We start from the raw sequence: 13,697 nt of genomic DNA, 5'->3' as shown, positions 1-13,697 counted from the left end.
CTATCTCCCTCTGTTTTCTGTTTTCTGTTTTCTCTCTCTCTCTCTCTCTCTCTCTCTCTCTCTCTCTCTCTCTCTCTCGGTGGTCGCGCGTGCCAAACTCTCTTTCTGGTCCGAGCGTGCGGAGAGAGAGAGAGAGAACGACGAGGAGCGTGTTTCTCGTGGTCGAGGTGGTCTTCTCGTTTCGATTTCAAGCGTAGCACGCCTCGCGACGCACTTCGGAACGGCGGCGTTGGCTCGTCGAACGCTCGCCGACGAGTTCGCGTGGCTCCACCGCCTCCTCCTCCTCCTCCTCCTCCTCCTTCTCTTCTTCCTCCTCCTTCTCCACCACCACCACCACCTTCCTCCCCCTCCCCCTCTCCCTCTCCCTCCGCCACCTCCACCTCCGCCTCCACCACTACCAGCAGGACAACCACCACCACTTGCACCACCACTGCCACCACTAGCAGCAGCAGCAGCAGCAGCAGCAGCAGCAGCAGCAGCAGCAGCACCAGCAGCAGCACCAGCAGCACTTGCAGCACGCACCGCGCCGGCGACGACGCTCTTCGAGCACCGATCACCGCCGACTGCCGGCGTCGACGCTCTCTCGACGTACGCGCTCCTTCTTGGCGCGAGCGCCGCGGACATTACGTGCCAAGGGGACCTTCCGACCGCATCTTCTGTCTCTCCGCTGCCAACAGAGTTCAAAGAGCATTCACCACTTCCTCTTTCTTACGGCCGTCGAGACAGTACACCCGACGATCAGCTGATCGCCACGCGCTCCAACCCCCCTTGTTTCTCTCTCTCTCTCTCTCTCTCTCTCTCTCTATGTGTCTATCTATCTATCTTTCTTTATCTCTCTCTCTCTCTCTCTCTCTCTCTCTCTCTCTCTCTCTCTTGGTCCTATCCCTAAAGAAAATCACTGCATTCACATTCTCTCTCTCTCTCTCTCTCTCTCTCTCTCTCTCTCTCTCTTTCTCCCTCTCTCCCTCTCTCTCTGTCATTCGCTCTCTATATAATTTTATCTACCTAGGAATATTGACAGTTCGTTTCTTTTTTTTCTGTCTTTCCTCCTTTTTGTGTGAAAAGCTTCTATATACACGATCTGTCTATTCTACGTTTCAGAGCACGAGCTACAACCATCCACTCGTCTCGGCGGCCGGGCGTGCACTGCCTTCCTCGATCGCCGGTTGGTTCACGAGATCCTCCGTATAACTCTCCTCGACGGTGCGCGAGGCCGTTCGCCCGTGTATCGGCCCTCCCGTATTTCTCTTCGTCTTCTTATTACAGCCAACACCGACCGTAGCCGGTGGCGGCGACGTCGGGTTTTTCCCTTTTTGTCCAATCGATCGTCTCATCGAACTATTCCAGAAAAAGTGTTTTTTCTTTTTTTTTTTTCGTATTACCAATCGAAAGAATAAATCGTGTAAGTCGAAGAGTGAAGAAAAAGAGAGGGAAAAATACGAAAGGAGAGAAAAGGAAAATAAAAAAAAAAATGAGAAAAGAAAGAAAAAGAACAAATCAATATAGCAATTTCATTCGTATATTTACATGGCCGAATAAGTTCACCTACGGAATCGTTTATTTCAACGGCTGAAAGATAATGTTCGCGCATTGCGGCGTTTTTATCGAATACCTACCTACCTACCTATCCTATCCTATCCTATCCTATCCTATCTAGCTATGCAACCTTCTTCCTTATTCTGGCATTCGTTCTGTAAAAGTTCCGACAAGCTGTCGGTATATCCGAGCGTGGAACTTTTAAATTGAGTGCATCGCGAGTGCCGACGATGTACGGACGTCATTCTGACGGTTGATTTCCTGTCTGTCCCTGAGAGCGTCCGTCTCGCGACTGACAACGCGACTGGCATGGCCTGCGAATATTCGTTATTTTTTCTTTTTTGTTACTTTTTTCGTTTTTTCTCTTCTTTTTTTTTGTTTTTCTTGTCCTTTTTTTCCTCCCTTTGAAGGATATAACTTTTCGAGATACAAATCTACACCAACGAAAACGTCGAAGGAATATAGATATAGAATATAAGAGAACAGTTGAAAAAGCAGCGAGAGATCGAATAGTGATGTTCGATGACGAAGGAACAAAGAATCTCTCTCTCTCTCTCTCTCTCCCTCTCTCTCTAGATCGATCGATCGCCGAAGGCCGTAGATGTGGGTGTCACTATCCAAGACTTTCGTAGCGGAATCGACCCAACGCTTTTTCTACGGTGTGACCGGGATGTAGACAAATCAATGGCCACGCCTTGGAGAAACAGAACCGTTGTCTAACGAAGACAAAGACGCCTACGTTCGAATACTATCGCGAAATCCAAAAAATTTTCTTAAGAAAACACCTCCTTCGATAATTGCTTCGTTCTATGTTAAACTCCGAACTGACTGACTGCTGACTGACTGACAGATTGATTGACTGATTTTAAAATACTTTTAAGAAAATTTCCTTCGTACGAATGAAAATTCTAATGGTTGATCGGAAAGTATTGTCGACTAAAATATCGAAAATCGTATAAGCGTTACCTCTCGATAAAACGTACTGTATACGAGGAAGAGAATCCTAATCTATCCTCTCTCTTTTTCTCTTTCTCTTTCTGTCTTAGCGACGTACGGGAATCTGAAGGCACGAGCGGTGTCTTAGGTAATGGAGCCACGTACGACGAGGTCGCGACACGCGACCTCGATAGGTCGAAGAACGTAGCAAGTACGCAAGAGGTTCAATCATTTTTTTCCGATCATCCTCGACGGCACGGTTCTTCTTCTCTTCTCTCCTTCTCGCAAAACTACGCGTTCGCGTCGGGAATCTTCGATATCAAGCAAACCTGAAATTATCTTAAATGCCATCTCGATTTGTGTGGACGACAGGTCCTTATTTCTTTTATTTATTTATTTGTTTCTTTCCTTTCCTTTTTTGAAACTCCGTATCATCTTGCCGCAAAAATGTATCATGAAAAAGAAAAATTACTACTTTATATATGTATATATATATGTATATATATAACTTACATAACGCATATTTATTTTTTTCCTGCAATAATTTAATGAAGATTTAAATTAGTAGAATCATATAAAAAAGGTATCGCATATCGAAAGATATTATATTAAAGAATTTTTAATATTAATAACTAACATGAAATATAAAACTAACATGATTACTATATTCGTCAGAAAAATTATGTGATAGATAAAATAAAAAAAGCGATCCATAAATAATATATAGATAAGCGAACCACTCCTAAATTTCACATCTTTCAATACACAGATTCATAAAGTAAAGAATGAATGGTCCATAAATGAAAAGGCGGAAAAATTCAAAAATAAGTGTTTTTCACCAACACCAAAAAAAATATTTATTCATTCAATCTTAAATTGCGGATCAGTTTGTATCCCGTGCGTCCATTCATGATTTTAATTCCTCAGAAGGAAAATAAAAATGTATAAAGAAACTGTAATAACAAGTAAAGACCCCAAAGTAACAAAATTAACAGCACAATTCCCGTCGTATAATGAATTATTCGCAATCTGAAATTATTAAATGATAAATATGAAGAGTCAATCTTAAACAAACAATGAAAATTGTTTAAAAAACAATGGAAAACAAGTGAAAATATAAAAGATAAAAAATAGTAATACATTTACCTTTTATACAAAATTTTAGCATCATTTACCGTCTCCAAAGGATCATTCAGCAGAAATACTCGAATTCCTTTGCAATACGTTAATAAATAAGAATCCCAGTCGAGATCGCTAATATTAAAGAAGAATTTATTCTTATCGACAACAGATAGTTTATTCCATAGCTTCAAAACATTATCATTAGTGTATTCCCATTGATGCGTTACAAAGAATTTCATTACTTTAGTCACTTTATGAACCTTTCTATAAATATTTAATAACCTGAAATAGAGGTTGCGTTTCAATCATAATGATGTACTTCATCGTCACTTGAATTATGTAGATATCGACCAGTGTTACCTAGGTTTTCGTCCGACGAGAAGAGCTAATGAATCGACTATGAATCCTGGTATCCAGTGAAATAAAATTATGCATAAATAGAAAAAGTATTCATTTGTCAATGATAAAAAAAAGGGGTACCACAAGCATTTTCTAAATGGTGTAATAGAAGCAATTTCCAATAATTTTAATATACAGTAATTCCAAATCATTGGATTTTGAACATAGGAGACGACATTATAAACTGGAATCTCTTCCGCGTCAACTGTTAAGGACTTGTCATCTTTATCGAAATTAGTAATAACCGGTGATATAGATCTACGATAAAAATTATTATTTAATTTGTTGTAAATAGTATGCAAAATGTAGAATTAAACTTTTCTTTTTGAAATAAATCAAAAAAGAAAGAAAAGAGATCGCACCTTTTTTTCGCGGTGTCCCATGTTGACACGATGATATTGTTGACTACATAATCAGCGGGAATGATGTCGTGTACTAATGTCCTATCTAAATTAAATACACGTATGATACCCAAACCAATACCTAATACGACGCCAGTAAAACCGTAGAGATTATTTATCCAACCGGCAATCGGATCTTTTTCCGTTGCCAAAACAGAGGATGGACGAACGATGCAAGTCGGGAATCCTCTTGAATATTGCCGTACAGTGTCTTCAGAAATTGCTTTTGAGTAAGTGTAAGTGTTGGGCCATTTACCGAGTAATCTGCAACATAAATGATTATGATGATCGAGTCTGAATAAAGGAAAAATGAGCGAGTGTGATCTCGACACATTACTCTGGCGTGATAAAGTTCAATTGATCCTCGTTCAAAATCTCCGTCAATTTTATTATATCGTCAGTCTTTAACGGTGGATTGTAACATTTCTCTTCGATTCTTTCATAAATGCATTGCGAAAATGCCGTTGATACATAGGTAAAAGCCTAAAATCGTATTGCATCAATAGTAAAATGTATTGTAACGATAAACGTTCACGTAAAGTTAATGTATAAATAAATTGATTCCTTTCCGATTCGATACGCGAATGTATATGCGATTCGTCTAAATAGAAGAACGTACCTTCAAATTCGGCATCTCTCGTGCAAGCAAAAGGAGATCCCTCGTTCCTCTGACGTTTACATTAATTATGAAACGAAGTGTATCATTGAAACGTACCGATGCTGCGCAGTGAAAAATCACTTCGGTATCTTTAATACGTTCTCTGTCTTTTTCTGACATTCCTAAATTCAATTCTCTCATATCGCTTTCTATTAAAACGATCTTCTTTTCGACATCTTTCTGTTCTCCCTTCAATCTTTCGAAAATCTAAATAACAAAATACACATCGCACAATATTTGCGATTTTATTTACAATATCAAAATAGGCCATAAAAAATTTGCAACGCTACTCACGATATCGTTAAAATATTCCTTAAATCGAGTCTGCATGTCCTTCTGTTTCTTTCCTCTCATCAATAAATAAATCCTATCAATTTTTGGACATGATCTACAAATTTTAACAATGCGTTCATATAAACTTTCTCATGTAAAATAAATCCATGTAAAAATAATACATCGGAGTCGGTGTTCGAGGGTGTATAAATTTGTGGGATAGTTGAGGAACACAGAAAAAATAGATAATTAAGAAATAATAAAAGGGTACAGTAAAAACGTATATCTGTTAAGAGATATCCTTAATATTTCCTTTTTCATCGAAGCAGATATTTAAGAGGAAAATAGATATCTTATGTTTGACCTTGGATACGAAATCATTCTACTATTAGTATCCGAGATCATGAAAATTCTTTACGAGTTTACAAAGTACTTATGCGAAAATGCAAATATATATATATTCAATCGTTGCATCACTAATTAATCTTGAATTCGTTAAAAAAAAAAAAAAAAAAACGGTACTAGTCCATAATCGAAATGATATACGAAAAAAAAATATAATGTTGCTAAAAGACTTGCACATGGAAAAATAAAAAGAATGTCGCCTATACATATGATACAGTAATGAATTAATTATATTGGTCATGAAAGGCCATTTAATAAATATTCATAAACCTAACGATAAATTCGAAAAATAGAGAACGCCAAAATGATGTAATCGGAGAGATATTACTGCGATAGGAAAATAAAAGTGCGATCGATTTTACCTCAAAAGTTTTTCGAGTATAAGTCGTCCCAAAAATCCAGAACCTCCTGTTATCAGTATTTTTCGTCCAGAGAAAAACTCAGAAACTTCGCTTTCTTGATTACAATAATTCGATTCTTCTACCGTAGAAAACATGTTCCTTTCCGGACATCTTTGGGCGTCCAACGAAGTCATCATTAGATTCTATTTTTTATGAAGTAGAAAGAAAATAATTTTATATGAAATCAAAAATTAATATATTTATATGCAAAAAAAACATTAATATACGGATTTATGTACAAATTTCGATTTAATAATAATAATCATATGATAAAAAATAATAACAACCAATCTTAGAAGTAAATTGACAAATAAAATGAAAAAATGAATATAAGATGCACTTCTCTATGCATCCATGAATCGGTGCTCCTGAAAGTGGATTTAGTTATATATTTATTGTTCTCAGATATATTCGGGTATTTGGATTTGAATTAATTCCAAATTATTTTTCTATGATTATTAACGCAGAACAAAAGTAATTGTATTTATTATTGAAAAAGAATGCCTTTATATAATTAAAAAATTTTAAGAATACCGTTTCAAATGTCTTTATCAATAAATTTTTGTGATACTCCGGAAGCCATAATATTTTACTGTAATTCCAAAAATTCATCAAACCCAGAAATTTAAATAATATTTTACGTACTTTCGAATTTTATTCTGATGAAAATTTAAGTTGGAAACACCATTTTCGTTAATATAAAAGGCAATCGCAAATTAATAAACTTTATATATTTAACTAACATAAATAAAAATATAATTTTCTGATTTTAATGAAATAATATTATATGACATTCTAGCTGTCTATTAAAATTTGAAATTTTATAAGAAATTACATATTTTCGTAGCACCGAAATTCATATGAATTTTAAAGTAATATTACCTTATCTTTAATTAAAAGATTTATTGTTCTTTTAATCCGGTTTAAACAGCGGTCGACATCGAACTGCAAATACTTGACGTAACTCCTATATATATGAAACAAGTATATGAGGAATGGTCATTGTAATATTAATGCCGGTACAATTTCGTAATGTACATTAAATATAAATAGCTCTCTAAATAAGTATTCGATTATTATTCCGCAAAAATTGAAAGTCACCATGATTAGAATACAGAAGCATCAGTATTTCAAAAGTGTTAACAATACCTAATGAGATACTTTTATATAATTATATAAAAATGTCATCACATATTAAAATATATATTATTAAAAAAATTTGTAATCTGATTACAATTTAATGTTAACTTATATAATGAACGAAAATTCAAATACTCATACATAATAATAAATTCTTATAAGAACCTGTGGCAAACTCGTCGCAAATATAATGCCTCCTTCGGCAAGACACATAACTAACACGTCATGGGGCCGCGGAAAACGTATCAAATTAAATTAAAGATAACAAAAGAACCAAAAACAACAAAGACGACAAAGACCAGGGAAACACAAGAGAAATCATTTATTATTTCTCCGACCCTTTTATAGACCACATCCATAGCTCCTGGAAGTCATAATCTGATTATACACGCTGTACAGCAACAATACTAAATAAATACGTCACAATTGTTATTTGATGTGCAAAGTTTCTTTCTATATAGTGTGTTGTCAACGACAGAAGTCCCAAACTATTACGAACTAGTGCCATCTTTAGGTGGACAGATTCATAAAGTTCTAGGGAATCGACAAATAGAAAGGCGGAAATATTCAAAATGAACTGTTTTCCACCATCAACAAAAAAAGGATTTATTGATTCAATCTTAAATACAGGATCAGTTTGTATCCCGTGCGTCCTTTCATGCTTTTAATTCCTCAGAAAGAAAATAAAGAAACTGTAATAACAAGTAAAAACCCCAAAGTAACAAAATTAACAGCACAATTCCCGTCGTATAATGAATTATTCGCAATCTGAAATTGTTAAATGATAAATATGAAGATTCAATCTTAAACAAACAATGAAAATTGTTTAAAAAACAATGGAAAACAAGTGAAAATATAAAAGATAAAAATTAGTAATACATTTACCTTTTATACAAAATTTTAGCATCATTTACCGTCTCCAAAGGATCATTCATCAGAAATACTCGAACTCCTTTGCAATACGTTAATAAATAAGAATCCCAGTCGAGATCGCTAATATTAAAGAAGAATTTATTCTTATCGACAACAGATAATTTATTCCATAGCTTCGAAACATTATCATTAGTGAATTCCCATTGATGCGTTGCAAAGAAATTCATTACATTAGACATTTTATGAACCTTTCTATAAATATTTAATAACCTGAAAGAGAGGTTGCATTTCAATCATAATGATGTACTTCATCGTCAGTTGAATTATATTGATATCGACCAGTATTACCTAGGTTTCCGTCCGACGAGAAGAGCTAATGAATCGACTATGAATCCTGGTATCCAGTGAAATAAAATTATGCACAAATAGACAAAGTATTTATTTGGCAATTGTAAAAAAAAGGGGTACCACAAGGATTTACTGTACGGTATAACATCAGCCATTTCTGCACTTTTGGATATACAGTAATTCCAAGTCATTGGATTTTGAACACATGAGACGATATTATAAATTGGAATCTCTTCCGCGTCAACTGTTGAGGACTTGTCATCTTTATCGAAATTAGTAATAACCGGTGATATAGATCTACGATAAAAGTTATTTTTTAATTCGTTACAAGTGCTATATGAAAAGTTGAATTAAACTTATCTTTTTAAAATTATGCATGAAAGAAAAAAGAAGGCACCTATTTTTCGCGGTATCCCATGTCGACACGATGATATTGTTGACTGCATAATCAGCGGGAATGATGTCGTGTACTAACTTCAGATCAACATTCATTACATGAAAAACACCAATAGCGCCACCCACCAAGGCGGCAGTGAAACCGTAGAAATTATTTATCCAACCGGCAATCGGATCTTTTTCCGTTGCCAAAACAGAGGATGGACGAACGATGCAAGTCGGGAATCCTCTTGAATATTGCCGTACAGTGTCTTCAGAAATTGCTTTTGAGTAAGTGTAAGTGTTGGGCCATTTACCGAGTAATCTGCAACATAAATGATTATGATGATCGAGTCTGAATAAAGGAAAAATGAGCGAGTGTGATCTCGACACATTACTCTGGCGTGATAAAGTTCAATTGTTCCTCGTTCAAAATCTCCGTCAATTTTATTATATCGTCAGTCTTTAACGGTGGATTGTAACATTTCTCTTCGATCCTTTCATAAATGCATTGCGAAAATGCCGTTGATACATAGGTAAAAACCTAAAATGTATTGTATCAATAGTAAAATGTATTGTAACGATAAACGTTCACGTAAAGTTAATGTATAAATAAATTGATTCCTTTCCGATTCGATACGCGAATGTATATGCGATTCGTCTAAATAGAAGAACGTACCTTCAAATTCGGCATCTCTCGTGCAAGCAAAAGGAGATCCCTCGTTCCTCTGACGTTTACATTAATTATGAAACGAAGTGTATCATTGAAACGTACCGATGCTGCGCAGTGAAAAATCACTTCGGTATCTTTAATACGTTCTCTGTCTTTTTCTGACATTCCTAAATTCAATTCTCTCATATCGCTTTCTATTAAAACGATCTTCTTTTCGACATCTTTCTGTTCTCCCTTCAATCTTTCGAAAATCTAAATAACAAAATACACATCGCACAATATTTGCGATTTTATTTACAATATCAAAATAGGCCATAAAAAATTTGCAACGCTACTCACGATATCGTTAAAATATTCCTTAAATCGAGTCTGCATGTCCTTCTGTTTCTTTCCTCTCATCAATAAATAAATCCTATCAATTTTTGGACATGATCTACAAATTTTAACAATGCGTTCATATAAACTTTCTCATGTAAAATAAATCCATGTAAAAATAATACATCGGAGTCGGTGTTCGAGGGTGTATAAATTTGTGGGATAGTTGAGGAACACAGAAAAAATAGATAATTAAGAAATAATAAAAGGGTACAGTAAAAACGTATATCTGTTAAGAGATATCCTTAATATTTCCTTTTTCATCGAAGCAGATATTTAAGAGGAAAATAGATATCTTATGTTTGACCTTGGATACGAAATCATTCTACTATTAGTATCCGAGATCATGAAAATTCTTTACGAGTTTACAAAGTACTTATGCGAAAATGCAAATATATATATATTCAATCGTTGCATCACTAATTAATCTTGAATTCGTTAAAAAAAAAAAAAACGGTACTAGTCCATAATCGAAATGATATACGAAAAAAAAATATAATGTTGCACAATGACTTGCTCATGGAAAAATAAAAAGTATATCGTCTATACAAATTATTTAGTAATGAATTAATTATATTGGTCATGAAAGGCCATTTAATAAATATTCATAAACCTAACGATAAATTCGAAAAATAGAGAACGCCAAAATGATGTAATCGGAGAGATATTACTTCGATAGGAAAATAAAAGTGCGATCGATTTTACCTCAAAAGTTTTTCGAGTATAAGTCGTCCCAAAAATCCAGAACCTCCTGTTATCAGTATTTTTCGTCCAGAGAAAAACTCAGAAACTTCGCTTTCTTGATTACAATAATTCGATTCTTCTACCGTAGAAAACATGTTCCTTTCAGGACATCTTTGGGCGTCCAACGAAGTCATCATTAGATTCTATTTTTTATGAAGTAGAAAGAAAATAATTTTATATGAAATCAAAAATTAATATTATTATAGGTAAAAAAACATTAACACACGGATTTATGTACAAATTTCGATTTAATAATAATAATCATATGATAAAAAATAATAACAACCAATCTTAGAAGTAAATTGACAAATAAAATGAAAAAATGAATATAAGATGCACTTCTCTATGCATCTATGAATCGGTGCTCATGAAAGTGGATTTAGTTATATATTTATTGTTCTCATATATATTCGGGTATTTGGATTTGAATTAATTCCAAATTATTTTTCTATGATTATTAACGCAGAACAAAAGTAATTGTATTTATTATTGAAAAAGAATGCCTTTATATAATTAAAAAATTTTAAGTATACCGTTTCAAATGTCTTTTTCAATAAATTTTTGTGATACTCTGGAAGCCATAATTTTTTACTGTTTTTCCAAAAATTCATCATACCCAGAAATTTAAATAATATTTTACGTACTTACGAATTTTATTCTGATGAAAATTTAAGTTGGAAACACCATTTTCGTTAATATAAAAGGCAATCGCAAATTAATAAACTTTATATATTTATCTAACATAAATAAAAATATAATTTTCTGATTTTAATGAAATAATATTATAAGACATTCTAGCTGTCTATTAACATTTGAAATTTTATAAGAAATTACATATTTTCGTAGCACCGAAATTCATATGAAATTTAAAGTAATATTACCTTATCTTTAATTAAAAGATTTATTGTTCTTTTAATCCGGTTTAAACAGCAGTCGACATCGAACTGCAAATACTTGATGTAACTTCTATATATATGAAACAAGTATATGAGGAATAGACATTCTAATATTAATGCCGATACAATTTCGTAATATACATTAAATATAAATAGCTCTCTAAATAAGTATTCGATTAATATTCCGCAAAAATTGAAAGTCACCATGATTAGAATACAGATGCATCAGTATTTCAAATGTGTTAACAATACCTAATGAGATACTTTTATATAATTATATAAAAATGTCATCACATATTAAAATATATACTGTTAAAAAAATTTGTAATCTGATTACAATTTAATGTTTACTTATATAATGAACGAAAATTCAAATACTCAAACATAAATAATAAATTGTTATAAGAACCTGTGGCAAACTCGTCGCAAATATAATGCCTCTTTCGGCAAGACACATAACTAACACGCCATGGCGCCATTAAAAATATACGCGGGAAACGAATCAAATTAATTTAAAGACAACAAAAGAACCAAGAACAACAAAGACGACAAAGAACCCGGAAACACAAGAGAAATCATTTATTATTTCTTCGACTCTTTTATAGACCACAGCCATAACTCCTGGAAGTCATAATCTGATTATACACGCTGTACAGCAACAATAATAAATAAATATGTCACAATTGTTACTTGATGTGTAAAGTTTCTTTCTATATAGTGTGTTGTCAACGACAGAAGTCCCAAACTATTACGAACTAGTGCCATCTTTAGGTGGACAGATTCATAAAGTTCTAGGGAATCGACAAATAGAAAGGCGGAAATATTCAAAATGAACTGTTTTCCATCATCAACAAAAAAAGGATTTATTCATTCAATCTTAAATACAGGATCAGTTTGTATCCCGTGCGTCCTTTCATGCTTTTAATTCCTCAGAAAGAAAATAAAGAAACTGTAATAACAAGTAAAAACCCCGAAGTAACAAAATTAACAGCACAATTCCCGTCGTATAATGAATTATTCGCAATCTGAAATTGTTAAATGATAAATATGAAGATTCAATCTTAAACAAACAATGAAAATTGTTTAAAAAACAATGGAAAACAAGTGAAAATATAAAAGATAAAAAATAGTAATACATTTACCTTTTATGCAAAATTTTAGCATCATTTACCGTCTCCAAAGGATCATTCAGCAGAAATACTCGAACTCCTTTGCAATACGTTAATAAATAAGAATCCCAGTCGAGATCGCTAATATTAAAGAAGAATTTATTCTTATCGACAACAGATAGTTTATTCCATATCTTCGAAACATTATCATTAGTGAATTCCCATTGATGCGTTGCAAAGAAATTCATTACATTAGACAGTTTATGAACCTTTCTATAAATATTTAATAACCTGAAAGAGAGGTTGCGTTTCAATCATAATAATGTACTTCATCGTCACTTGAATTATGTAGAAATCGTCCAGTATTACCCAGGTTTCCGTCCGACGAGAAAAGCTAATGAATCGACTATGAATCCTGGTATCCAGTGAAATAAAATTATGCATAAATAGAGAAAGTATTCATTTTTCAATGTTAAAAAAAGGGGTACCACAAGCATTTTCTAAATGGTAGAATAGAATCAATTTCCAATAATTTTAATATACAGTAATTCCAATTCATTGGATTTTGAACATAGGAGACGATATTAAAAATTGGAATCTCTTTCGCATCAACTGTTAAGGACTTGTCATCTTTATCGAAATTAGTAATAACCGGTGATATAGATCTACGATAAAAATTATTATTTAATTTGTTGTAAATACTATGCAAAATGTAGAATTAAACTTTTCTTTTTGAAATAAATTAAAAAAGAAAGAAAACAGATCGCACCTTTTTTTCGCAGTGACCCATGATGACACGATGATATTGTTGACTACATAATCAGCGGGAATAATGTCGTGTACTAATTTCCTATCCATATTAATTAAGTCATCTTTAGATCCTATTTTTTATGAAGTAGAAAGAAAATAATTTTATATGAACTCAAAAATTAATAATTTTATATGTAAAAAAAACATTAATATACGGATTTATGCACAAATTTCGATTTAATAATAATAATCATATGATAAAAAATAATAACAACCAATCTTA

General features: G+C 33.2%; 2 protein-coding genes and 1 long non-coding RNA gene across 6 annotated transcripts in view; 1 reads left to right on the top strand and 2 right to left on the bottom strand.

Moving 5' to 3' along the window:
- LOC124430120 overlaps positions 1-3,467 on the top strand; it is a 39,338-nt gene extending 35,871 nt beyond the window's left edge. The window contains exon 3 of the long non-coding RNA XR_006943664.1: positions 1,102-3,467. This is a non-coding gene — a long non-coding RNA (uncharacterized LOC124430120). The remainder of the gene's footprint in view (positions 1-1,101) is intronic.
- LOC124430118 (fatty acyl-CoA reductase wat-like) lies at positions 3,290-11,676 on the bottom strand. 4 transcript variants are annotated; one of them, XM_046976248.1, is made up of 10 exons: positions 11,541-11,676; positions 10,621-10,802; positions 9,880-9,973; positions 9,547-9,792; positions 9,266-9,411; positions 8,890-9,192; positions 8,493-8,789; positions 8,157-8,414; positions 7,984-8,039; positions 3,290-3,445 (listed from the first exon to the last, which is right to left on the bottom strand). In XM_046976248.1, exons 2-10 carry the CDS (start codon positions 10,794-10,796, stop codon positions 3,396-3,398), a joined length of 1,626 nt encoding a protein of 541 aa, XP_046832204.1. In that variant the 5' UTR covers positions 10,797-10,802; positions 11,541-11,676; the 3' UTR covers positions 3,290-3,395. The 4 variants fall into 4 exon arrangements, with proteins under 4 accessions (XP_046832204.1, XP_046832207.1, XP_046832205.1 ...); XM_046976251.1 differs by lacking the exons at positions 7,984-8,039; positions 8,157-8,414; positions 8,493-8,789; ... (4 more) ...; positions 10,621-10,802; positions 11,541-11,676 and adding exons at positions 3,619-3,876; positions 3,955-4,251; positions 4,356-4,658; ... (4 more) ...; positions 7,014-7,098; positions 7,437-7,574 and having other exon boundaries at positions 3,290-3,501; XM_046976249.1 differs by lacking the exons at positions 7,984-8,039; positions 8,157-8,414; positions 8,493-8,789; ... (4 more) ...; positions 10,621-10,802; positions 11,541-11,676 and adding exons at positions 3,619-3,876; positions 3,955-4,251; positions 4,356-4,658; ... (4 more) ...; positions 7,014-7,098; positions 7,413-7,429 and having other exon boundaries at positions 3,290-3,501.
- A 716-nt stretch (positions 11,677-12,392) lies between these two features.
- LOC124430030 (fatty acyl-CoA reductase wat-like) lies at positions 12,393-13,547 on the bottom strand. The gene is made up of 4 exons (XM_046976020.1): positions 13,434-13,547; positions 13,034-13,329; positions 12,698-12,955; positions 12,393-12,580 (listed from the first exon to the last, which is right to left on the bottom strand). Exons 2-4 carry the CDS (start codon positions 13,159-13,161, stop codon positions 12,469-12,471), a joined length of 498 nt encoding a protein of 165 aa, XP_046831976.1. The 5' UTR covers positions 13,162-13,329; positions 13,434-13,547; the 3' UTR covers positions 12,393-12,468.
- Between the last annotated feature and the right edge of the window lie 150 nt (positions 13,548-13,697).

Source organism: Vespa crabro, chromosome 17 (genome assembly GCF_910589235.1).
Source record: "Vespa crabro chromosome 17, iyVesCrab1.2, whole genome shotgun sequence".
NCBI lineage: Eukaryota > Metazoa > Arthropoda > Insecta > Hymenoptera > Vespidae > Vespa > Vespa crabro.
The sequence above is the reverse complement of the archived record's forward strand: the minus strand, read 5'-3'. Positions and strand labels throughout refer to the sequence as shown.